A 26,647-nucleotide genomic window follows, 5' to 3' on the forward strand; every position below is an offset into this window, starting at 1 on the left:
ACGCTCTGTGAATGGGAGCTGGGCATCCGCGCACAAGAAAATACCCGCCTCGCACAGCCATTCGCCGCACGTCACAGCCCCTGGGCTGGGGAGGGGGAGGGAGAAGGGGCGGGGGGACGGAAGGGGAGGGGGCTGGTGCCGACTTCAGCCAATGCCGCTACAGGCTGTCAATTGCTAGAGGCCCCCATGGCGTATTACCAAAAAGAGAATTATTATGATGATTATTTTTTTTACATTTGCATGGTGCACATCTATCAAATCCCGTAACCCCCCCCCCCCCCCCACACACACACACACAAAGGAGACGCAAAGAAAGGGTCATTGAGAAGACCGCGTGTTCTGGTATTGATTCTCCTCAGTCTGCTTCAAACCACCTATCGTTACTAGTTCACGTTTTAGATTCTGCATCTCTCGCTGCTGTTTCTTGCCATGCGCCTTGCTTACTTCGCCCTCCATTGCTCTCATTTACTAACCTTTATCAACACCACTAATGCAAGTTAACAGATTATTTTTCTCAAGCCCCGTTCCCCTCAAAGGGACTTAACCATAGACTTTTTTCTCTCATTAACAGGTGCTAAGAACATAAGATTTGCCGCTGCTGGGTCAGACCAGGGGTCCATCATGCCCAGCAGTCCGCTCACGCGGCGGCCCTTCTGGTCAATGACCAGCGCCCTAACTGAGATTAGCCCTACCAGCGTATGCTCTTGTTCAGCAGGAACTTGTCTAACTTTGTCTTGAGTCCCTGGAGGGTGTTTCCTCCGGAAGAGCGTTCCAGTTTTCCACCACTCTCTGGGTGAAGAAGAACTTCCTTATATTTGAACGGAATCTATCCCCTTTCAACTTTAGAGAGTGCCCTCTCGTTCTCCCTACCTTGGAGAGGGTGAACAACCTATCTCTATTTACTAAGTCTATCCCCTTCAGTACCTTGAATGTTTCGATCATGTCCCCTAAAATGTTAATGCAGGTTAGTAAATTAAGTCCTACGACTGTACAGCCCTTTGGGTCCTTCAGGCAAATACCTGGTACCTTTATGTAAAGTACAATGGGGGGGGGGCAGGGGGATTAGCTGAAACGTTCTCAGAACAACCAACCAACTTCCTAAATTCTGAGCGTTATTTTGTAGCTGAAGAGTGTTACCTTATTTCATTTTTTTAAAAAATATATTGTTTCAGATATTGATTAAACCATCTCCATGTCATTCTCTTTGGTTGGGCTGAGAACTTTTCAGCACCCCCTGTACATGCATGGAGCAATGCTAGCGCAGAACGCTTTAGTGCATCCTGTTTTAGGCCATTTTTGCTGCATTGCTCCTCCTTTATCACCAAATTCTTCACTCGTAATCTTACCATCTGTGACCATCAACGGTTAGCCTTCACAACTCATCACCCTCTTCCCCCAAACCCAACCAATCCCTACCCGTTCATTTAGCAACCTTCAGGCTATTGACCCCGACACACTCTAGTCTCTACCACTGTCTCATCCCTCCTTTCTACTACTATGTCAAACAAGTCTGTCAATGAAGCTGTCCTCTCCTATAACTCCATTCTCTCTTCTTCGATTGATACCCTCGCCCCTCCCATTTCATGTCCTGTAAGACATGACATGCCAAACCCCAACCCTGGTTGATCCCTAACATCCGTTACCTGCATTCCTGGGCTGCTAAACGTCTTTGGCTTAAATTCCGCATACTTGCCGACTTCATACATTTCAAATTCATGCTGAGGTCCTTCCAATCTACCCTCTCACTTGCCAAACAAGAATATTACAACCATTTAACTAACTCTCTTAGTGCCAACCCTTGCCGTCTCTTTGCCATACTCAACTCTACTCAAAGTAACACCACTTCCCATCCCCTCCTTATTTCCCCCCAGACAATGGCACAGTTCTTCTATGACAAGATTCACAAGATCCACCTTGAATTCTCACCCATGCCACCTCCACCACCATCCCTTCCAGCTGTCCACTTTGCCAACCTCCCTTCAACAACCCCTACCACCTTTTCCTCCTTTTCTGAAGTCATGCTCACCTTCTCTCCTCCTCCAAACCCACCACCATTTCCTCTGATTCAATTCCTACCTGCCTACTCGAAGCCATTGCTCCCACTGTCATTCCTCCCATCTATCACATCCTCACAGGCCAAAGCTTCTCCCACCGATACCTCTGTGACACTGTCCCTGTTGGTGAGCAGCAGGTCCAGGATCGCCTGATCCCTGGTGGGTTCAAACACCATCTGTTTGAAGTGTGCTGTTTGTTAGTAGCCTCTTGCTGCCGCTGGTTGTGGCCGAAAGTTTGTTCCAGTCCACATCAGGCATATTGAAGTCTCCCAACAGCACTGTGTCTTCTCGCAGTGTGATGGTCTCAATGTCTTCAATTAGTTCTTGGTCCGCATCATCCTTTTGTCTTGGTGATCTATACACAACACCAAGATACAGGCATTTGTTGTTGCCCCTGGCAAGGTTCACCCAGAGGGATTTTCCTGTATACTTGATTTTAGTAACTTTGATGTCCTCTCTAATGTATAGAGCTACTCCTCCTCCTGATTTGCCCTGTCTGTCGTGACGGAGTAAGTTATATCCTGGTATAACCCTATCCCATCCGTGGGACTCCGAGAACCACATTTCTATCGCCACCACATCAAGGTCGGCGTTTCTTATTTCTGTTTCCAGTTCCAGAATTTTATTGCCCAAGCTGCGGGCATTAGCGTACATGGCCATCCATTCTTTCTGTTTGCATGGAGTATTTTCTGTCTTAGATAGTTTGTCCCCCTCAATCATGCCTTTGCCGCTCTTAGTGATGCCTGTGCTCCTTTCAATATCCCTATCCGTACTCGCGCGATTGCTTACCTCAGGCTCTAAGATGGAGTTACTTACCCTACTAGTGTGAGAGCGGATCTCCTCCCCCAGCTCACCTAGTTTAAAGCTTTCCGGAGCAGGTGAGCTAGACGTCTTCCCAGGACGTTCTTCCCTCTTCTGGTTAGGTGTAGCCCATCTGGTCCCTGCAGTCCCTGCAGTATCTCTCCGAGGTCCAAGCAGCCAAAGTTCATTTCTTTGCACCATCCCCGTAGCCATTCGTTTGTCCTCTGGATCCATTCTTCTCTAGCTCTTCCCTTGTCTCTTACTGGTAGGATGGAGGAGAAAACCACCTGTGCTTCCATTCCCTAACCGAGACTAGCCCTACCAGCATATGTCCTTGTTCATCAGGAACTTGTCTAACTTTGTCTTGAATCCCTGGAGGGTGTTTTCCCCTAAGACAGACTCTGGAAGAGCGTTCCAGTTTTTACCAATCTCTGGGTGCAGAAGAACTTCCTTATGTTCGTACGGAATCTATCCCCTTTCAACTTTAGAGAGTGCCCTCTCGTTCTCCCTACCTTGGAGAGGGTGAACAACCTGTCCTTATCTACTAAGTCTATCCCCTTCATGTCCCCTCTCAATCTTCTTTGTTCGAGGGAGAAGAGGCCCAGTTTCTTTAATCTTTCGGTGTACGGCAGTTCCTCCAAACCCTTAATCATCTTAGTTGCTCTTGTCTGGACCCTTTCGAGTAGTACCGTGTGCTTCTTCATGCACGGTGACCAGTGCTGGACGCAGTACTCCAGGTGAGGGCATACCATGGGCTGGTACAGCAGCATGATAACTCTCTCCAATCTGTTTGTGATCCCATCTTTATTATTCCTAGCATTCTGTTCACCCTTTTCGCCGCCGCCGCCACACATTGCGTGGACGGCTTCATCAATTTGTCAGTCAGAACTCCCAAGTCCCTTTTCCTGGGAGGTCTCTCCAAGTACCGCCCCGGACATCCTGGATTTTTGTGCATGAGATTTTTGATACTGACATGCACAAAATACTTTTAGTCACGCAAAGCAAATGCACACCCTAGTAGGTATGAATACTTAAATACATATAGTTACAGCCTCCATTTAACATGTGCCATAAAAACTATTTCTTGTACAATCCCACTTTATTCCGGGACCAGTGGGTTATTTCCTTCTACCCTCCAGGGGTCTGTAGGAAGCCAGTTTTTGTGCGTTAGTAAATTTTATTTCCTCCAGCTCCAATTGAGAAGGCTATAGTAATAATAATAATTTTTATTTTTATATTCCGCCTAACCAGCAGTTCATAGCGGTTTACACAATAGGTACTCAGCATATCTAATATAATAAAATGATAGGCCGCGCATGCGCACTAAAAAAACGTGTTCCCTGATCCGTCACGAAAATACGAGTGCGCATGCGCGGGTTTTACGTCACCACCTACTCGCTTTGTAGTCACGGCTGCAGCGGCGGCTTTCAAATAAAAAAAAACAACTTACACATCTGCGGCGGCCTTCCTCACCCCCGCCTCTTACTCTGCATGATACCGGCTCCTCTCTCGAACTGCATCAGGATTGAGAGAGGAGCTGCGGCGGGCGGCTTTCAAATTTAAAAAAAAAATTACTCAACTGCGGCGGCCTTTCTCACCCCCGCCTCTCACTCTGCATGCTACCGGCTCCTCTCTCGAACTGCACCAAACTCTGCTGTTCTTCGGTCTGCCCTGCTCCTTGCCTTACTATATTTTTAAGTTGAAAAACGAGGCAGCGGCTCCTCTCAGGATCCCCACCAGCGTCAGAAGTCCAATGCAGTCGGGGATCTTGAGAGGAGCCGCCACCACCGTGTCTTTCAAATTAAAAATATACTAAGGCAAGGAGCAGGGTAGAACGATCTTCAAAATGGCGGCAACTCGATCTCGAAAGCGTGCATCCCGGTCCCCGCGCCTGCCTACCTCCCCAACACAGTGCTTGAGGCGGTCCCCGGCTCTCGCCAACTCGCACGATTTCCTGCAACACAGAGCGGAGGCTGCCGGGAGGGCTTTGAGGCAGGCGGCTGTCGGCTGAGGGCAGACACAGAGCCAGGAGCGGCTTACAGGAAGAGTCGGTTTCAGCCGCGAGCGGCGGCTGCCAGGAGGAGGCCTTCACAGAGCGGCGCTGGCGGCCCTCCTTCAAGGCAGCACAGCTAAAGCACTCAGGTAGGAAGGGAGGCCTACTACTGGACAGGGGGAGCAGGAAGAGGTGCTGATGGACAGGGGGGGGGGGGCAGAAAAATGAAGGGAGGCCTACTGCTGGACAGGGGGAGCAGGAAGAGGTGCTGATGGATAGGGGGGTGGGGCAGAAAAATGAAGGGAGGCCTACTGCTGGACAGGGGGAGCAGGAAGAGGTGCTGATGGACAGGGGGGGACAGAAAAATGAAGGGAGGCCTACTGCTGGACAGGGGGAGCAGGAAGAGGTGCTGATGGACAGGGGGGGCAGAAAAATGAAGGGAGGCCTACTGCTGGACAGGGGGAGCAGGAAGAGGTGCTGATGGACAGGGGGGAGGTAAAACAAAGGGAGAAGGGCTGCTGCTGGATAAGGGGAGCAGTGAAGGGGTGGTGGTGGACACAGGGGAGGTAAAAATAAGGGAGAATGGATAGGGGGAGCACGCAAGGGGTGGTGGTGGACAGCCAAAAGAAAGAAAGAAAAAAAGAAAGACAGAAATACAGAAAGCGGCTAAGGAGACAGAGAGAGAAAGAAATAAAGACACACACACATATATATTCTAGCACCCGTTAATGTAACAGGCTTAAAGACTAGTAATATAATAATAACTTCTAAAATTCTAAGTAACTAATACAAGCATTAAAACTAATAAAGAAGGAAAACACAACATAACTAAAATAAATATAGTTAAAAAGATTAAAAGTACATTATAACCACATGATAATATGAAAATCAATAATGTATATTATATTGTTTAAATAAATGGGTTTTAAGATCTTTTCGAAATTGATAGTAAGTAAGAAATGGAGAAACAAAAGATTCAAACATCCATCTATCTCTCTGTTTCTACTCAAGCAAAAACAACAACTGAGATTTGCATGCACACACACACACAAAGAAACTATCACCTCCCCCTCCCCCCTAGACATACACAAAAACACAGACATATATATACTCACAGAAGCACACACACAAAATCACACACTTGGGCCTCTTACCCTTACCGGGTCACACTTTACCATGGCACACTTCCAAAAACACAAGAGTTTGCAAATGGGAGAAAGAGAAACACACCATTTTGTTGTACTATAAATGTGCAATTTTCAACTTCTTGGGTTTTTCCCCCCCCCCCCCCCCCCCCATATTTTGCAAACACTTCAAATGAGGCAGATTACTAATGGGCATAGATAGCAACTGTGTTGCAACCTGGAAATGTGCCTCTTATTTGAAGATAATATTCTTTCTTAAATCTAAAAGGCTTAGTAAATGTACAGTTTTGCAATTAAGGAACCCTTTGAAGGAAATCGTTTATCTGACTCACATTCCAAGCTGCAGGTTCTAGTGTGCAGTAAAAATTGAAGTCAGCCCTGGTGAAATTAATTTTAAAATTTCCAGCATCTCAAGGAAATAAAATGTTCCCATTTGGCCCATTCATACAGCATTAAACACATCAACAACGTTACTTAGAAAAGGGAAGAAAACAAGCTGAAGATAATTAGCTCTGATACTAGCATTTCTTGTTAAGGATATTAGGCGAAAAAGTCAATAGCTGAAGCATTCTAGAATTAAAGAATGGCTGCCAAACTAAACACCTTCACATATGTATTTTACTGAGTTACTGAATTAAGAGTTCAATATATGTTGCTATCACGGACTCACAGCATTGAAAATTGTGATTAATACAGGTGAGACAATTTTTCATGGCCCCTATTAAAAAAAATTCAGCATTCACTCAAGGTACGAAAAGCTACTAGAAACATAGAAACATGATGGCAGATACAGGCCAAATTGCCCATCCAGAGCATCCACTGTCTCCTCCTCTCCCTATTGGCTAAGGCTCTTTACAGCTGCATTGTGATGTCATGGAGCTTTATGGTTATAGAAATATTGTATCATGATGGCACTGGCTCCTTCTCTCCCTATTGGCTAAGGCTCTTTACAGCTGCATTGTGATGTAATGGAGCTTTATGGTTATAGAAACATTGTATCATGATGACAGATAAAGGCCAAATGGCCCATGTGCAGCATCCACTGTCTCCTCCTCTCCCTATTGGCTAAGGCTCTTTACAGCTGCATTGTGATGTCATGGAGCTTTAACATTGTAACATGATGGCAGTCAAAGGCCAAATGACCCATCCAGTCTGCTTATCTGCAGTAACCATTATCTTTTCCTCTCCCTAAGAAATCCCATGTGCCTATCCCATGCTTTCTTGAATTCAGACACCGTCTCTCTCTCCACCTCTACCGGGGGAGACTGTTCCACACATCTACCACCCTTTCTGTAAAAAAGTACTGTATTTCTTTAAATTACTCTGGAGCCTATCGCCTCTTAACTTCATCCTATGCCCTCTCACTCCAGAGCTTCCTTTCAAATGAAAGAGATTCGACTCGTGCACATTTACATCACGTGTTGCTGCAGCATCTCTGTTCCAAATCCCCTTCTCAGGGCTGGTGCAAGGATATTACATGGCCTAGGCCAGAGCTTCTCAACCCGGTCCTCAGGGCACACCAAGCCAGTTGGATTTTCAGGATATTCACAATGCATATGGATGAGATAGATACGCATGCATGCTATTCTAGTATGCAAATCTATCTCGTGCATATTCATTGTGGGTGTTCTGAAAATCGGACTAGCTGGGTTTGCACTGAGTAAGAAGCACTACCCTAGGTGAATCTTCAGCTTTGCCCTCCCATCCCACCGAATGAACTTCATGATCCCTAGGAATGCCCTTGAGTTTTTGACGATGTCAGCAATCATGCTCACCTCAATGTCATGCCTGCCAGAACATCCCTGCAAAAATCCATAATTAGAAATCATATATTTAAATATTAAACTTTATTTAGTACGTGGGTGGGCAACCTTGATCCTCAAGGGCTACAACCCAGACAGGTTTTTAGGATTTCCCCAGTGACTATGCATGAGATCTATTTTAATGCACTGCCTTCATTGTATGCAAATAGATCTGGGGGTTGCAGCCCTTGACAGAGGTTGCTCACCCCTGATTTAGTATATACTTATGAAGGCAATTTTCAAAAGCCATTTATCCGGGCTGTTTGGAAATTTGCATTCTTTCTGTGTGTAAAAGTGCAGGCTGATTGTTTGAGTGTATGTGGCTGTCAAGATTATTATTTTGCATAAACCACAGGTGGACAACCTTGGACCTCAAGGGCTACAACCAGTTGGGTTTTCAGAATTTCCCCAATGAATATAATTACCACCATGATAGTGCAGAGATAGTGCAGGGAAAGCATTTAAAAAAAAAATTAGATCCTAGGCTGCATAATTTATAATAAATCATTTTTTATTGAACATGAGAAAATACAAATAATATGAAGAGTGGATATACAAAAATAAATTATATAAATAAACAATTAATAATAAATTGAAACAATTTCAATCTTACAAACCCATTGCTCACCACCCACCCAACTTCCCAATTAAATAAGCATATTAATATAAGAATTAAAAATAGTTATGATTATAAGTAGAACTACCTATCTATTCTTCCAGGACTGTATATTTAATTTAAATAAATAAATAATTAAGTTCTACATAACAAAATACAACTGCGAGCAGCTAGAGTTAATGTTTCTAAGAATGGTTGCCAAATAAGTAAAATTCTACCTTGTTTCGTATCCCAATCAGAAACAGACATAGCCTTCGTAATCACTAAATATAACATTTGTGCTCTCCAGTGACTATAATTCGGTCTTGTAGGCCCTATCCATGAATAAAGAATAGCTTTCAACCCAGAGAGAATTACCCTTTTCAAAAAATCTTTAAACCCCTTAGGTATTGGATGTTGTATGTCAAAAAGCCAAAATAGGCTGTAACTATTACAATGCCATGTAAGACGCCACATTCTACTAACCCTAGAAAAAATCTCTGACCAAAAATTAGAGATCAAAGGACATTCCCAAAACATATGTGATAATGTCGCCTTAGGATGATCACATTATAAACAAGAACCTACAGAAGCAATTGTTGCCCTATATGCTCTCCAAGGTGGCCTATACATGCGAAAAAGAAATTTATAACCCATCTCAAAATAAGAAATGTCAGGTAGAAGACCATGTAATAAAGATAAAAAATCTTTTGAGATGAGTACCCTGTAAATTAATCTTAAATTCAGCATTCCAATCTTGAGTTACTGTTTCATAATCCATGCTAGTAGAAAACTCCATCATCGAGTGCATAATTTAACTTGTACTATGTTTAGTTTTTTTGGTGAGGATTAACAGCACTTGGAAAGTTTTCATTTCTTTATTATATAGCCTGGGAATATAAATTTTATTCTTTCATCTTGGAGCTCCCACTCCCCAACCAAGAGCGCTGAGGGGGCCCTCCCTTTTGGGTGTGGCAAGGGAGGGGAGTACCATCTCATCGCCAAGAAGATTTAAGCAACAATCAGAGAGAGTCATGTCCAACAGTTCTGTCCAATGCGAGTGGGTGATCTGAAATCCAGATCAGGGAACACAACACACTGGATGTGGTATTTTCAGGTTGGTATTGTCTGAAAAAAAATGTATGAAGACAACTGCATAGCCATGGGGGTGGAAGACTTGGACTTTGGGCTCAGGCCCCGTCCAAAATTGCAGCACCAGTTGAATGACTAGCAAGAATATTAAAATCTCCTGTCCCGGCCAAGTCTGCTAATTTTTTTTACCACCTCCCCCCTCGTAACTTTTTGAATCCCTGGTGGTCTGGTGGTGTACCGGGCAGGAGTGAGCTTTCTGCACTCCTCCCTGAATGGCCGTCTTGAGTTATCGTGACCCAACGGTGTACCAGAGCCGCTTGCTGAATGGCTGCCCCAAATTCTCACAGGACTCTTGGGGGGGGGGGAGGGGGGAGGTAAAAAAAAATTGGCAGTCAGACGGGACTGGAGGGATCCCTCCTGTTCCAGCCCACCATGTCATACAGCAGGCCCGGTGGAGGTCTGCAGGGCATCAGAATGGAGGACAAGGTATAGGGCAGGGAGTGGGGTTGGGTGCAGAGCGTGGCAGGGTAGGGAAAGAGGGGGCAAGCCTGGCAGGGAGAGAGGGTGTGAGAGCCTAGCAAGGCAGGGAGGAAGGGGGGGGGCTGGGTGCAGAGCCTAGCAGGGAGTGAGGGGGGGGGGTCAAGTGCAGAGCCTGGCAGGGGAGGGAGGGGGAGGTAGGGCACAGATTCTGGCAGGGTACATGAATATTAATTCCTCCCTTTTATATTCAAGTCAACCTTTTTGTGGGGAAAAAGGGTTCCTCATCTTATACTTGGATCGATTTATATTCGAGTATACTGTATATGGTAAGTGGGGCTAGTTTGGTGTGTTTCATTGCAGATTGAGTGCCACTCGTCTAGGAAGTCAGTATGTTGATCCTCCTCTAAGAGATTCCCATGTGCTTTCTTGGCAATGTTTTAGACTTTACAAAGCCTGCATAAAACTGAGGCATGCCTACAAAGTTATAAGGACTGCAGAGGCCACGTGGCCTAGCATTCTTAGCATCTGACATGCTGATTCTGGTGCACCTCTACTACCGAGAGTCAAAATCTGTTGCTGCGAGAGAAATGAAGATGCCAGCGTTGTTCCTAGTGGGGCTTCTATGAATTCTGATTTTTTGAGTAGGGCTGAGCTTAGACTTGCGATAGTTTTGACAAAATACATCAATATCTACAGAGGATTAAGTTTTACATTAAATAGTAAAAATCATTTAAGTGTATGATCAAAACTCTTCAATCCTCATGTTTTTAGTTTCTCAGGACAGGACTCTTTCCACAATTTTGCATACTGAATAACCAGCATATATAATCATTTTGGAGTTTGTTTGTTTTTTTTTTTGAGACCAATGAATGAGATGGAGGAAGCAATAAAAAAGCAGACATTAACTGAAGTTCGTTTTAAAAGTCTTGGGTGGTCTTTTTCCTCCATATAAAATTATCCCCCAAAATTAGGATGGAGACTGACACTAACACAGTCTACTGCCCTTTTAAAATGCCTGGTGAGATAGTCGCCTCTTCCAGGCAACAACAATCCCATTGGTCTTGCCCCTGCTAGTTCCTCAGCCAATATGCCTGCTAAGACTGCTGCAGGAGGTCTTGGTGGCCATTTTGGGTCCAGGACCATTTAAGCCACCTGACTCTGCTCCTTCTCCGAGTGCTCACAGGAGCGCTCGCGGCTCTCCCACGCGCAGCCCTTGGCTTCTAGGACGCACCTGCGTCCGCTCCAGCTCTTCCGAGCAGGCGCAGTCTCTTGCGTTTAATGTACAGCGCTGCTTGCGTCTCTTGCACTTTAGAAATAACAAATGGTAGTAGTAGCTACTGCATCTGCCCTGCTTTTCTGCCTCTTGCTTCGTGCACCTCAGCCTATCAGGCCCGCTTTTTAAAAACCCGGCTCCGGTGCACATTTGTTGATCTTGTTTTCCTTTGAAAGAAAAAAAAAGCAGGCAGCATCCCCCCCCTCTGTTATGACTCTCCTTGCTCATCCCTTGCTACAACCTCGCGCCTCTTTCCAACATTCGACCCCGCCCCCTACAGCGAAGAGGCCGCTTGGCCCCACCTCCGCTACGTCATCGGCTGGTTTTCGCTTCCGCTCGGCTGCAGCAGGTGCGGCGCGGTGGGATTCCGGAAGAGAGGGATGTAAGTAGAGGCTTTTGCGTATTAGAACACTTCCTGCTCTGGGAGGCGCGAGCTGAGCGGGCTCCACCGTCTCGCGCCTATTGGGTTTCTGTGCTACTCGGTGCTATTGACTGCATTTCAGCCTCTCTCTTGTAGCGGGGGCTCGAGGGCCGCTTCTTGCTGCATTGATTCCTCTGACCAAAACGATGCTCCCAGTCCACGCTTGATATCACTACCCCAACCTCCTCTCTTTCATCACCTTCCCCCCCGTGCCTGCATGTGCAACAATTCGCTAAAAAGTATTCTTAGTAGAATAAGTTGCATAATAAATACATCATTTTTTTTAAAAAACTGCTTTGCAATTGAAGCGTAGCTCTTTTTTTTGGGCCGTTTTACCACTACTTGTGTATCCTTAGGATAAAAATTTCTCTTAAATTTACGTTTTCTGTAGTCTTTAAATGCATTGCATCATAAGCCATCAGATTTGGTTTTCTATCATGCAACAACTGTTGAGTAACACACACAATTTGCATTGTTATTACTAATGTGGGTGGAACCACATAAATAAGTTAACCTTGTTTTATTTGGAAAATGATTGTGGCCTACATAGTAAATGACAACACATGAGAACCAATTGGCTCATTCAGGCTGTTTAGCTGTTTTCTTTCTCTAATTCTTTTGGTAGACCGTAGGCTAGCATTGAAATTTCCATATACTATATGTATATAATGGTGTTGCTTTTCTCTGTAGCAGTACATTGGACTGGAGATGTTTTGTGACATCTAGCTTATTAAGAATATATCTGTATCACTATAATTGCAATAAGAACACAAGAAATGGCTTCGCCGGATCAGACCTTAGGTCCGTCTACTCTGGCGACCCACACTCGCGGAGGCCAAGCCAGGTGTTCCCTGCTGAGAAACCTTGTTTACTCGTATCCCTCAATATGATTTGTGAGAAGGTGTGCATCCAACTTGCCCTTGAATCCCGGAATGGTGGTCTCCATCATGACCTCCTCCGGGAGAGTGTTCCAAGCGTCCACCACTCGTGTAAAACAGAATTTCCTGATATTTGTCCTGGGCCTAGTGCCCCTCAGTTTCAGTCCATGACCTCTTGTTTTTGTTTTTTTTTTTCTTAGGCCTCACAAAACTCAGTTATATCATGATGTTCCATCCACATGCTGGCCCATTGTGTATTCTCCAGAATATAACATCACCTTTATGGGACTTGAGAAACTACATCCATTTGATGCTGGAAAATGGGGGAAGGTTATTAACTTTTTGAAAGGTAAATAATTGGGAAGGCGGAGAGGGACTGTTGAAAGAAATCACATTGTCCTAAAGAATGTGAAACCAATGTGTTGTGCTGACATGGTTGTAGCTTTGATTATAAGTACAATCCCACTTTATTCCTGGACTAGTGGGCTATTTCCCTCTACCTGCCAGGACTTTGTAGGAAGCCTCAGAATTTCAGAGACTTAAAACCCTCCCCCTCATACCTCATCACTGCAGTGGTGGGGTGGGAGGGGCAGTCCATCCAGGGTGCACAGCTGGCACACCCAGTTCGGAACCTCTCGCCCTACTCTGCCTCTGCTGCTTTCCTGAAACAGCAGCAGCGGCAATAAACTTTAAAGTCAGTCATCGCAAGACCTTCCTGCACCTCTCTATGGCTGCCTGTCAACCCCCTCCGATATCACTTCCTTGTTCCAGAGCAGGGGTGCAGCAAGGTCCCATGATGACTGCAGCTGCCGGTCCACTCTCTCCAACGTCACTTGTTTGTTCCAGAACAGAGCCAGCAGTTCCCTGGCAAGGTGTAGCAAGGTCCCGCAATGACTGCATTTAAATGTTTTACAGCTGCTGCTGGTTCGATAAGTATACAGCAACAGTGGGGAGGTGAAGGGGCAAGATACTGGATGGCATTGGGATGGAGGGAGAGAAGAGAGCAGGATACTGGTATGGAAGAGTGGTTGAGGGAGAGAAAAGGGACAGATCCTGATGAAATTGGGAGTGCAGAGAGAGGAAGAGAGGCAGAAGGGGGAAGGATACTGGATGGAATTGGGTTGCAAGGAGAGAGGAGGCAGATGCTGATGGAAGTGGGGTGAAGGAAGAAAGAAGGGGCAGGTGCTGATGGAAGAGGGTTGGATGGAGAGAGAAAGGGCAGACATTGGATGTTAGTGGGGAGGGTAGAGGGGGAGCCTATGCTGAATGGAAGGGGTAGAGATAGGTAACATGATGGAAGGCAGGGGATAAATAAAAAAGGGCACATGCTGGATGGGGAGAAGAGGATAGAGTTAGTGAAATACTGGAGGGGATGAGGGAAAGAGGTGGCAAGCTGTAGCTGGACACAGTGAAAAGGGAAATTGAGGACTGGGTAATAAGAACTTAATCTAGACAGATGGAGAATGAAGACGAAGGAAGAAAGGGAAAGGAGAGGAGAGGGTGAAATGCCAGACCATGGGGTTGTGGGAGAGGGAAGGGGAGGAGAGAGATGCCAGACCATTGGAGGAGGGGAGGGAAAGGAAGAAATGGATGCCAGACCAATGGGGGTGAAGGGAGAGATGGAAGCGGGAGGCATACAGTTTCTGAAAGGGGCTTAGAAGGAGAGAAGATGCCATATAGAAGGGGGAGAGGGTAGACAGTGGATGGAAAGAAGAGAATGACAAGAAGATGAGGAAAGCAGAAACCAGAGAAGACAAAGGTAGAAAATAAATTCTTATTTATTTTTTTTCGCTTTAGGATAAAGTAGTATTGTAGCTGTGTTGATAAATATTTATAAATAGAAAAATGTAGCCAGAGAGCCTGTCTCGACGGGCGAAAGCTAACACGGGGCTGGGAGCCCTAAGTGCCCGTGGGTAGGCAAGTTAGGGGAATCGAATTAAGAAGGCAGAGCAGAGGTGAAGTTGGATCGCGTTTAGAGAGGAGCGCGATTGGTGGTTGCTAAGGGGCGTGGCTGGAGGAAGTTTCAAAAGCCGGGACCTTGGAGGACTTCTTTTTTCTGAGTCCTCCAGGGCGGCTTTTTTGGCGGTGGTGGTGCGCAGGTGCTGGGACTTTGTAGGCGGTTTTGAGCTGTTTTCTGTACTTTTTTCGGCGGCGGTATGGAGCCCAGCGGTATGCAGAGTGACAGCGCTGAGGGAGACGTTGCGGAGATTTCGCTGCTCGCTGGTGATTCCTTTTCGGAAGACGCGACGCAGCAGGTGGGTCGGGGCATGGGGGAGGAGAGAATTCGGCCCGTGCGCAGGTCTAAGACCGCCGCGTTGTCAGCTATGGCCATTGCAGGTCTCGGGGGGACTCGGGGGAGTGTTGGGTTAGCGGGTGTACCTGGGAACAAAGTGGGGCTTCAGGCTGTTGCGTCGAGTGGCCCGGGTGGGGCTGTTTCGGCCGGCCGCAGTTCGTCGGTGTCGTGTGTGGGCGGGGCTTCTGTAACGGCTTTTTTGCCTGGGGCTACTGGTGCGGCCCCTGTGGCGTTGGAAATGAGCGGGAGGGTGGCCGAGGATGCTACTGCTGCTTCTTCGGCACACATAGGGATTGAAGGGGGTTTGGGGTCGCTCCGTGACGGGGTGGCTGCTCCTATGCATCGGGGTATGGGGGTTTTGGATTCCTGTGGGTCTCCTCATGTTTTTGGTGTAGGCAGGGGGATGGATTGTTTCAGCCAGGGGTCCGTTCCGGTTGGAGGTGCATCGACGTCTTGGGCAGGTGTTTTTCCTGGGAGTTGGGGTCCTGGTTGGGGTTCTCCGTCCTGGGGTCCAGGGTCTTCTGTTAGTGGAGTGGGACCCTCGGTATCACAGTGGGGGGGGAGCTCTGTTGGCCCTATGGCTATGGGAATTTTGCCAAGTTGTAGTTATGGTACTGGTTGGGGTGTCCCTTTGGGCATGGGTGGAAGTTTTTTGCCTGGTCCTGCCTCCTTGTTTTCTTGGTCTCCACAGATGCCTGCATTTCTTCCTGGAGGTCGAGATTCTGGTGTTTCGGATGTGGGAGCTGCGAGAGCACCTGAGCGGCCAGGAGGTTCCGGTTCGGAGCGCAGTTTGGCGTTCGGTGGTGAAGTGGCTGCTGGCGGAGGCGCTACGGGATCTTCTCATCTCTCGTCTTCCTTGCCAGGGGTTGCTGTTCGGGGCGTCTTGGCTTCTGGACCTGTTTCTTCTAGTGGGAATGCTGTCCGCGGCATATCATCTGGTGGAGTCGTGGATCAAGGATCTTCTTCACAGGGTAATGTGGCGCCTGCTCAGGTTGCTCTTGTGGGTAAAGCTCGCGGTAAAAAGAGTAAGCGTAGCCGGCGGCGGGGCAAGTCGTCTTCGTCGTCGTCAGCGTCTTCCTCGTCGTCTTCGTCTGTTTCCTCGTCCTCATCTAAAGGGCAGGCAGGCAGGGTTGAGCCTTCGGCGGGAGGTGAGGTCGGGGGTTCTTCGGGAGGGGTGCGTGGGGTTCCGGCATTAGTGGCCTTGTCGGAGCTTTGGGAACGGGTGCCTCGTTCTTTGCGTCGTAAAATCCGACGGCGGTCCTGCGTGGATATTTTTCGTTTGATGGAGGGCAGGGCTCACAGACGGGGTACTAAAAAATCCAAAAAAGATCGGAAGGAGGTGAAACCTTTCCCTATAGCGCGGTCAATCCTTAATTGGGTGCGGGCTTTCTTGAGGCTGGCCAGCGTTTGGGGGCGAGCCAACCCGCTGGATTACGGTTTATTGCTGTCTTATGCAGATTCTATTTTAGATTCGTATCAGAGGTTTGGCGGTTGGGCCTGGTTAAATTATGACGAGGCTTTTCGTGACAAAATGGAGGAGAACAGGTTTATGTCTTGGGGTACCCAGGATGTGAATTTGTGGCTTACTCACATGGCGTCTAAGTCTCTGTCCCAACAGGTTAGTAAGGCGGCACCCGGCCCTGCAGGTGGCGGGCGGCCTTTTCGAGGGGGAGTCGGTGGAGGTTCCGCTGCTGGGTCCGACGTCTGTTGGAAATTTAATAAGTCCAGCTGCCCTTTCACCGACTGTAAATTTAGACATGCTTGCTCGGTCTGTGGTCAGGCGCATACAGCCCTCAAGTGCCCCAAGCGCAGTGGCGGTGTTGCAGGTGGGGCAGGGAAGTGAGTTTTCTGGTGAGTTGCCGACACCTGTACGAATTGAGGCAATGCGTCCTTGGCTTCTGAGGTATAGGCCGCGGGAGGCGGCTGCCTTGTTGGAAGCGGGCTTTACTTCTGGTTTTGTTATACCTTTTCAGGGTTCTTTGGTTAGGGGGCGGGTTCAGAACGCCTCTTCGGTTTCACAGTTGCGGAACATAGTGCGCCACAAGTTATTGGGGGAATTGCGGTTGGGGCGTATTGCCGGTCCTTTTCGGGAGCCTCCTTTTCCACAGATGATTATTTCACCTTTGGCGGTGATTCCTAAAAAGGTTCCAGGGCAGTTTCGGCTCATTCATAACTTGTCTCGACCTTTGGGTCATTCTGTTAATGAGGGCATTCCGCGAGATATGTGTTCTGTCAGGTATGCATCCTTTGACTGTGCACTGCGCCTTATCGTGGAGGCGGGACGGGGCGCATTGTTGGCCAAAGTGGATATTGAATCGGCGTTTCGATTGTTGCCGATTCATCCTCAGTCCTTTCCGTTATTGGGTTTTCGATTTGAAGGTTTTTTCTTTTATGATCGTTGTTTGCCGATGGGATGTTCCATTTCGTGTGCGTATTTTGAAAAGTTCAGTTCGTTCTTGCATTGGGTCTTAGTGCAGAGAGCGGGGTTCGCTTCAGTGGTACATTACTTGGATGACTTCTTATTTGTTGGTGCCGGCGGCAGTATGGTGTGCGAGAGTTTAAAGAGGGTTTTTGAAGAAATGTCCGCCGAGTTTGGTGTTCCGTTAGCGGGGGACAAGTCAGAGGGTCCTGTTACCTCTTTAGTGTTTTTGGGGATCGAGCTTGATACGGACGTCATGGTTACTCGTCTTCCGGAGCTGAAAGTGCGACAGTTGTTGGGGCTCATTGAGCGGGTGATAGGGGCTCCTAAATCGACTTTGCATACAGTGCAGTCCTTGTTGGGTTCCCTTAATTTCGCTTGTAGAGTGTTGCCTATGGGACGTGCTTTTTCGCGGAGACTTGCTGCGGCCACTTCGGGGGTGCGGGATCATAGACATTTCGTACGTCTTTCAGCAGGAGTACGAGCTGACCTTCGTATGTGGGCGCGTTTTTTACAGGATTTCAATGGGACGGTGCCTATGCAGGCACCTGCGGTGTCTAGCTTGGATCTGGAGTTGTTTTCTGATGCCGCAGGCGGTGTGGGTTTTGGTCTATATTGTCGCGGTGCCTGGTGTGCTGAAAGGTGGCCTGACGTCTGGGTCAGTTCGGGTATTACCAGAAATATTACATTATTGGAGTTGTTCCCCCTTGTTGTGGCTTGTGAGCTGTGGGCGGATGTGTTGCGCAATAGGCAGGTGGTCTTTTGGTGCGATAATTTAGGAGTAGTGGCGGTAGTTAATAAGCAAGCGGCGCGTTGTCTGTCTGTAAATGCGTTGATGCGAGAGCTCGTTTTGCGGTGTTTGCGGTTGAATTTGTATATACGGGCGCGTCACGTTCCAGGTTTGCAGAATGGAATTGCTGATGCCTTGTCTCGTTTCAATTTCTTGCAGTTTCGCCAGTTGGCCCCGGATGCTCAGGAGGAAGGTTCGCAGATGCCAGCTCATTTATGGAACCTGGTCAGGAAGGAATCTGGGAACTGCTCCGCTTGTCCGTAGCGGATTCTACGTGGTCGCATTATTCTGTGGGCTTTCGATTGGTGGCGACCTTTCTGGCAGAGCGTGGTTGGTGCCCTGGTGATGTGGCCGAATCCTTGTTGGCGGATTTCGTGCTGTCGTCTTTTCGGGTGCATACCTCCCGGGGTGTGGTGCGTAGTCGATTAGCGGGATTCTCCTTCTTTTGCAGAGCTTTAGGTTGGGCTTGTCCGGTGTCTGGATTCTTGGTACAGCGATTGCTTAGAGCTATGGGGCGTGTTCGTCCTGCCCCGCGGGATACGCGGTTGCCTATCACTCATGAGTTACTCCTTCGGTTGTTGGCTGCGTTGGTAGAAGTGGCGAGTTCGCCTTACGAAGTCTGCTTGTTTCAGGCAGCTTTCGCCATCGCGTTTTTTGGGGCGTTGCGGGTGAGCGAGTTGTTGGTTGGTCCTTTGGCTCGCTTAGCGTCGCGTGGCTTGTTGATACAGCATGTTCGACTACAGCCTTCTTTGGTGCGATTGTTTATTGCGAGCTCAAAGACGGATCAGAGCGCTCGGGGGCACTGGGTAGTTTTACATTCAGTAGCGGCTTGTTGTTCCTGTCCGGTTACCCGGTTGCGAGAGTTTCTGGGGATGCGTCCGGTGGGGGGTTCCGCATTGTTTGTGCATGCGCAGGGTGCTCCGCTTACGCGTTATCAATTTCAGGCGGTTTTGCGCTTGGCTTTGGTTCGTTGTGGGGAGGACCCGGCTGCCTACGGGACGCATTCCTTTCGGATTGGAGCGGCTACGAGTGCGAGCATGGCGGGTATGTCAGGGGAGGGCATACAGAGGTTGGGGCGTTGGGCTTCTGATGCATTTCGGGGGTACATTCGTCGGGCAGGGTCTTCCAGTGAGTTGATTTCGGGGCGGGGAGCTTTGTGAGGTCCTGGGTGGGTGTGTCGTTATGGCTTTCACATGTTACCGCCCTATGTTGTTCACCTTGGGTTGTCTTTGTTGTTGGTTAGTTGTTCTTGTTTGTCTTGCAGGTTCCTGTGGGCGTTCTTACTCCTTGTGGATCGTTGGTCACTCCTTTATACACTGGGCATCGGAGAGAGCAGCTATTCGTCCTGGTGGTCGCCATTTGGGACTGAGTCAGCAGGGACTGCGTGTATCTTGGTGGGGTCAACGTGGGATGCGATGGAGTCACTTGCTGCTGTTGCTTGAGCGCCTTCGTTCACGTCCTCGTCATCCTGATTTACTGTTGTTGCACCTTGGGGGGAACGATGTGGATGCATGTTCCGGAAAGGACTTAGTGAATATTATCAAGGATGACCTCAGGATTGTATTGGATTGGTTTCCTGGGGTTTTATTGATTTGGTCTGATATTGTGCCCCGACCTCGTTGTTTAGCGTCTCGGCGTTGGACTCGGGGGTTGTCCAAATTGAATAGACAAGTGGGTAAGTGGGTTGTTAGTCAAGGGGGACTGCAAATATTGCATGAGTGGGTGGATGTATCTTGTGCGGGTTTGTTTCACAAGGATGGGGTTCATTTGTCGGCGGTCGGGTGGGATCTTCTCCTCGATGATTTTGCGTCGGTTTGTGAGAGGGTCCTTGCCTTACGTTGACAGCCGCAGTTCACTTTATTAGGGGGGGGGGGGGGGCCTGTATGTTTACAGTCCTGTGGCGGGTCTCCCGAGCTACTGGGTGCTGGGGCTCATCCGGCGATGAGCGGTGGGCCGGCGGGGAGCCGTGCCCGGGGGTCTACTGAATCAGTTAATGGGGCATGGGGTCATGCCACCCCTCAGACTCTTGCTGTTCATGGCGGGGTCGGGGGAAACTTGGTTGATGGTTACACCAGATAGCTCGGGAGGAGCTGCTGATTTGATAGATGAATGTTAATGATTTTGGATGTTAATTTATGCAAATTATTTCCGGTTTTGTTAATAAATTGAGCTGCGGCTATTTATACCAAATATATGTGTGGTCTATCAGTTATTTATGGGAAAGGCGGGGTAGGGTGTTTGGGGGTAGTAGGAGCTATCCAGATCCCGCTGTTAAATGTAGCCAGAGAGCCTGTCTCGACGGGCGAAAGCTAACACGGGGCTGGGAGCCCTAAGTGCCCGTGGGTAGGCAAGTTAGGGGAATCGAATTAAGAAGGCAGAGCAGAGGTGAAGTTGGATCACGTTTAGAGAGGAGCACGATTGGTGGTTGCTAAGGGGCGTGGCTGGAGGAAGTTTCAAAAGCCGGGACCTTGGAGGACTTCTTTTTTCTGAGTCCTCCAGGGCGGCTTTTTTCCCGCCCACCCACCCTTTATTGATGGCTCTAGTAGCTCGGGTTGGCGGGTCTCCCGAGCTACTGGGTGCTGGGGCTCATCCGGCGATGAGCGGTGGGCCGGCGGGGAGCCGTGCCCGGGGGTCTACTGAATCAGTTAATGGGGCATGGGGTCATGCCACCCCTCAGACTCTTGCTGTTCATGGCGGGGTCGGGGGAAACTTGGTTGATGGTTACACCAGATAGCTCGGGAGGAGCTGCTGATTTGATAGATGAATGTTAATGATTTTGGATGTTAATTTATGCAAATTATTTCCGGTTTTGTTAATAAATTGAGCTGCGGCTATTTATACCAAATATATGTGTGGTCTATCAGTTATTTATGGGAAAGGCGGGGTAGGGTGTTTGGGGGTAGTAGGAGCTATCCAGATCCCGCTGTTAATGGAAATAAGGTGATTCTTTTATTGGACTAATTGTAATACATGTTTCTCTAATTCAGAGACCAAAACCCTCTTCCTCAGGTCAAGACAGGATACTGTAACAGCAGTATACTTTACTAACCTGAGAAAAGAGGTTCTGGCCTCTGAAAGCTAATTGAAAAATATATTAGTCCAATAAAATGATATTTTATTTTTAATTTTTGTTTTATTTCCCCACCCACCCCCTTTTAGCCCCCTTTTATGAAGCTGCATTAGGTTTTTTTTTTTTTTTTTTATTGCCAGCCATTGCGATATTAGCTCTAACACTCAAAGGAATTATTTGAGTGCCGGAGCTTTTACCGCCACAGCCTAACACAGCTTCATAAAGGGGGGGAGGGGGGGAGTGTTATTTGTTAATTTGTAAAGTGATGATCGCTATTTCTCTGTTTTTCAAATTTTACATCTGCTGTCTTTATGTTTTGTACAATATTAGGGGACATGCATCACTGTTTCTGTTGTGTTGCATTGTATGCAGAGCCCAGCTTCTTGGTGGTTCAAGTTTAACTTTTGTCTACATATTTCTATTTTATCCCCTCTTTTACAAAACCGTAGAGCATTTTTTAGCGCCGGTCATAGTGGTAACAGCTCCGATGCTTATAGGAATTCTTTGAGCGTCAGAGCTGTTACCGCCATGGCCGGTGCTAAAAACTGCGCTAAGGGGGAGGGGTAGTTTGTGATTACATATTCCATACTGGGCGAAAGTGTTTTCTGTGTGTACGAAAGACACGGTTCTCTATTAGCATTAACTGTGCAGGCTCAATCTGTACTGGTCTGGCTTGTTTTGTTTTACAGTGGGTGTATTGTTCTGCTGCTCACTGCTGTATGCAAGATGCTGCCTTTTTCCTAGGTGCACTCTTGTGCAACGTGTGGATTGTTACTAAAAATCATTTTTTCATATAGATGAGGGGGTGTCAAAAAATGATGGGCCCCGGGTATCGCATATGCTAGGTACGCCACTGCATCACTGTGCCAGTATCCCAGCTCCTCAGTGTTCCTTTCTACAAGACAGGCTGTTGGGAGTCTATCTTTTCTGCTTGTGTTTTATTTTGCGTAGTTTCAGTGTTTTGCATTCGCGATTTTCGCCCTCGTGCTCTGGAGGTTCCATTTCAGGGACATCTTGACTGCGGGAGATTGCAGATCTTTGGAAAAAGTCTGCTTCTAGGGGGTTCCTTGTGTCTCAGTAAGCCCCTCTAGACAGCCTGCACATCAGACTGGGGCTCAGGGACTGTTCCCTTGGGAGCTTGCGCACCCTGGGTTCGTCTGCTAATGGGTAAAGCTCAGGCTGAGCGGTTCCATGGAGACGCGACCAGGATCAGAGCTAGACATGGATGGCGGAGGGTCTCCAGCTGGGGTGGTCAAGCCGGTGGGGCAGTCAGAAAACTTGAAATCCAGATTTCCAGTTCACTGAGGCAAAGGATCTCCCTGTGAGCTGTTTTCAGCACTGTCTGCCGTTTCTCTCATTCAGCATGTGTCACAGTGAGTACAGGCTGTAGTGTTTCCCTGTCGGCATATGTTTCTGTGAGTACAAGCTAACAGCTTGAATCAGAGATTTTTGGGAGGTTTTTAAAAAAAGGTTTTTCCCCCCACCCCTAAAATCTGTTTTTGAGCATTCTCTGTGGTTTTCCTGGGCTATTTTTAGTCAAAACAGGCCCTCAGTAGCCATCTTGGATTTTCCCAGGTTTGATTTTAAAGTTTTATTTTTTTATACTTGCCAGCTTCATTTTTGTTAGCATACCACTTAGATAACTTCCCCAGGGCAGGATGTAATGGGTGCATGCCTCATTTGCGGTGGATAGCTGTTGGATGCCAAAATCTGTAGTAGTAGGGGGTCATGTTCTAGTGCCCATGCACTAATGGAAAACTTCCGACTATGTCCAAGATGCAGGCACTGTTTATTTCAAACTCTAATGGTATATACAACCTTATTACCAACCGAGGGACCCGACACGGTCCGTGTTTAGGACAACAAACCTTCCTCAGGGGTCCGTGGTAGATAAGGTTTTGCAACAAACAGCATTAAAGGAAAAAAAACAAGTGCCCGAACGAGTGTAGTGCTGGATTTTTGTAAATGCTTTTTGCAATCTAGCACTACATTCGTTCAGGCACTTGTTTTTTTCCTTTAATGCTGTTTGTTGCAAAACCTTATCTACCATGGACCCCTGAGGAAGGTTTGTTGTCCGAAACATGGACCGTGTCGGGTCCCTCGGTTGGTAATAAGGTTGTATATACCATTAGAGTTTGAAATAAACAGTGCCTGCATCTTGGTCATAGTCTGCAGTTGTTTTTGCTTTTCGCTTGGTTTTGCTGCAGTTCCTGTTGGATTTTTCTCTTGTTTGTGGTAAAATCTGAAAGTTAACCATTTTACCTTTGTTAGCATGCAAGAACGATCCATGTGAGGGTGCATTAAGGGTACTTTTTGCAGCAGCTTACTAAACTAAACCTTAAGTTTTTATATAGCACATCTTCTCTATAAGGATAGAGCTCGGCACGGTTTACAAGAGTTTTGAACAAAGGAAAATATAAAAAGAATTAGTGACTATGTAGAGAGCAGCGGAATTTACATTTTTGAAAATAGCCATGTTTTCAGATGTTTTTGAAATAATTGGAAAGAGCCCAAATTATGCAGCTGGACAGGAAAGTTATTCCAAAGCTCAGTAATGTTAAAGTAGAGAAATTTCCCTAATTTTCTAATATTTTAACGAGGGGAAAGATAATTTAAGCTTTTGGATAGATCTGGTAATATCAGGTCTCACAGAATTCCAGGATAGAGGAATTAAAGGAAGAGTGAAAAGTAGGCGTGTGATTTTGAAGAGATTGCTTTGTACTTGATGTGTTCTACGGTTGATAGTGAGGGAAAGCTCAAATGTAGCAGTGGGACAACACATTAACCTTTATAATGCTTTTTCTTGATATCTTGCCTTTCCAAAAAGTATGAAAATGGTTTGCAATTCAAGTAGAAAACCACACAAATATAGGGCTCCTTTTACAAAGACACGGTAGCGATGCTGCCACGGCAAATGCAAAAAAGCCCATTCAGTTCCTACGGGCTTTGACGCATTCACTGCGGCAGCATTGCTACCGCAGCTGTGTAAATGAGGCCCATTTTGAGGAAACGAAACATAAAATTATGCATTTAAGGGGATATTCGGTGCCAGTGCCCAGACATGGCCTGTCATTGAATATCTAATATAATAAAGCCCTAAGCGCGCATGCGCACTCCCACCTGCGTGCTCCCTTTTTCCGTGCACTGTAGGGTCCCGCAGGTAGGAGTGCGCATGCGCACAGCGGCGCGGAGCCTGTCGGCCGTGGCGGCTCTTGCCGTCGGAAGGATGTGAACTGGCCAGGGTGAAGTCAGCGGGGGCCGGAACGGGCTTTAATTCCTGCCTCCCAGGCTTCTCCTCCTGCTCCGGCTGGGCCCGCGTAAAAAACCCCCAGAGCTCGCTTCGGGTCCGTCAAGGGCTACGGGTCCTGAAACCTTCCGATTCCAGCAGCGTCTGCAGCACTCTACACACCCTGCTTCGGGGCCTGAAGGCCCCGAAGCAGCGTGTGTAGAGTGCTGCAGACGCTGCTGGGATCGGAAGGTTTGTCGGGACTGCGGGAAGGGTAGGGGGGGCGGTAAGGGACTAAGGGAGCCAGCCAGACCGCGGGAAGGGAAAGGGGGGGTAGGGGAAACGCTGCTGCTGCACAGGGAAGTGGTGTGGGGGGAGGGCATGATTCTGTGGCTGCTGCACAGAGAAGTGGTGAGAGAGAAATGCTGTTGCATAGGAGGCAGGGAGAGAGACAGATAGATAGAAAGAAAAGAAGAAAGACACAGGGGCAGGGAGAGACACAGAAAGACAGACAGACAAAGGGCGCCAGGGAGAGAGACAGACAGCAGGAGGGAGAGAGAGACAGAAATAAAGACACACAGACATATATTCTAGCACCCGTTAATGTAACGGGCTATAATACTAGTCTGGACATAATGTCGGCAGTGGCCAAAAACAAATCACCGACTGCTGTCAGCTGAATGTTTGTTCCATAGAGAATAACCGACAAGCAGGTCCCTTACAACAATGAAAAGCTGACAACTTATTTAAATAATGATAAACCGTCCTAAAATACAGGCTAATCACACCTGTTGAAGGGAGGAAAAGACCTCAAGTGCTCCAGGATATAGGGTTGAGAAATGATTCTTACCCAATACCCTATTTTGGAGCAAAATGCTTGTCTACATTTCAAATAGATTACTACTACTTATCACTTATATAGCACTGAAAGGCTTATGCAGCACTGTATATGTTGCCATTTAATAGATGGTCACTGCTTAGAAGAGCTTACAACCTAACGTGGACAGACAGACATGACATATAGGGCTGGAGATGCAGAACCTAAGGTGAGGAGTCATGAGATGAAAGCACTCTCGAAGAGGTGGGCTTTTAAGTGGGCCTTGAACACTGCCAGAGATGGAGTCCACCTTAGGGATTTGGGGGATTCGGGCAGCTTGTTCCAAGCATATGGCACAGTAAGGTAGAAGGGACGGAGTCTGGAGTTGCTAGTTGAAGAGAAGGGCACAGATAGGAGGGACTTACCCGCTGAGCAGTGCTCACGAGGGGTGTATAGGGGGAGATAAGTGAAGAGAGATAGTGAGGGGCAGCTGAGTGATTGCATTTGTAGGTTAGTAAGAGGAGTTTGAATTGTATTCAGATGGGAAGCCAATGAAGCGGCTTTAGGAGAGGGGTAACGTGAGTAAAGCGGCTCTTACGGAATAAGAGTCGTGCAGCTAAATTCTGGACGTATTGGAGGGGAGTGAGATGGCTAGGCGGTGGGCCTGAGAGTAGCGAGTTGCATTAATCTAAGTGCAAGGTGATGAGGGCGTGGATAATTGTTTTGTTAGTGTGCTCAGATTTTCGTAATACGCGGTTTCTGTATCTACGGTTTTGCTTGTTTGTGATTTTTTTTTTTGGGCTGCTGACTCCGCCCTCCCCAAAACGTCATCAGTAAAGTTTTTTTCTTTTACTGTACAGTACCGATAAAGTTTATGACTTACCATTGCTGTATTGTAACTCTGAAAATCGCTGCTTCCATGCTTTCTCCCACAAATTCGCTGCTTCCATGTTTCCCCAATGTCCACTGAGGAAAAACGCTGCTTCCCAGCATCCCTAGAGAAAAAAGGCTTCTTCCCAGCATGCATGAAATCGCTGCTTGCTTGCTTGCCTGCCCAGAAATCGCTGGTTTCAGTAGTTATTCGCGGTTTCAATAATAAAAACGATGGCGCTTTTTCAAAACCGCAAATAACAGAAATCTGACTTTTTGCTCTCATTTCCATACCAAATATCACAGTATCATAGGATAATGCCACTGGGTTATCTAATAAATTATTAATTTGGTCCCAAATTGATTTCCAAAAATTCATAATAAATGGGCAATGAAACCATAAATGATTTAAAGTTCCTGCTTCTGTTAGACAAAGAACTATCTAATTTTTGCAACCTAACAGGGGTCCACAATGCTCTATGTAACAGAAAAAAACTTATAAGTTGGGGAGCCACTTTGCGCCTCCCACCCCAGATCTACCAGCCTCTTAGAAGCTTCGTGGATGAAGAGGCAAAATCATAGGCTTGCTCTGGGACCTTCTTCAGGCTGGCTCCCTCCTTCCGATGTA

The 26,647-nt window shown here is 47.4% G+C and overlaps 2 protein-coding genes across 5 annotated transcripts in view; both read left to right on the forward strand.

Annotated features, from left to right (window-relative positions):
• Positions 1 to 11,139: 11,139 nt before the first annotated feature.
• Positions 11,140 to 26,647, forward strand: part of HDAC11 (histone deacetylase 11) — a 76,684-nt gene continuing 61,176 nt past the window's right edge. Inside the window, exons 1-2 of one of the 2 annotated variants that reach the window (XM_033926424.1) lie at positions 11,140 to 11,617; positions 12,735 to 12,883. In XM_033926424.1, the coding sequence (XP_033782315.1) occupies positions 11,616 to 11,617; positions 12,735 to 12,883 (151 nt within the window). In that variant the 5' untranslated portion in view covers positions 11,140 to 11,615. The remainder of the gene's footprint in view (positions 11,618 to 12,734; positions 12,884 to 26,647) is intronic. The other variant, XM_033926423.1, reaches the window with a different exon arrangement.
• Positions 14,317 to 19,884, forward strand: LOC117351298 (elastin-like). Of its 3 annotated transcripts, none has more exons than XM_033926421.1 (3): positions 14,317 to 15,798; positions 18,196 to 18,449; positions 19,301 to 19,884. In XM_033926421.1, the coding sequence occupies exons 1-3, from the start codon at positions 14,691 to 14,693 to the stop codon at positions 19,403 to 19,405; spliced, it is 1,467 nt and encodes a 488-aa protein (XP_033782312.1). In that variant the 5' UTR covers positions 14,317 to 14,690; the 3' UTR covers positions 19,406 to 19,884. The 3 variants fall into 3 exon arrangements, with proteins under 3 accessions (XP_033782312.1, XP_033782313.1, XP_033782311.1); XM_033926422.1 differs by having other exon boundaries at positions 18,196 to 18,428; XM_033926420.1 differs by having other exon boundaries at positions 18,196 to 19,884.

Source organism: Geotrypetes seraphini, chromosome 17, assembly GCF_902459505.1.
Source record: "Geotrypetes seraphini chromosome 17, aGeoSer1.1, whole genome shotgun sequence".
NCBI lineage: Eukaryota > Metazoa > Chordata > Amphibia > Gymnophiona > Dermophiidae > Geotrypetes > Geotrypetes seraphini.

Coding starts and splice junctions, on each gene's coding strand:
- LOC117351298 (XM_033926420.1), top strand. CDS start 14,691: ATGGAGCCCAGCGGTATGCAGAGTGACAGCGCTGAGGGAGACGTTGCG. Junction 15,799..18,195: donor TCAAGGATCTTCTTCACAGG/GTAATGTGGCGC, acceptor AATTTCTTGCAG/TTTCGCCAGTTGGCCCCGGA.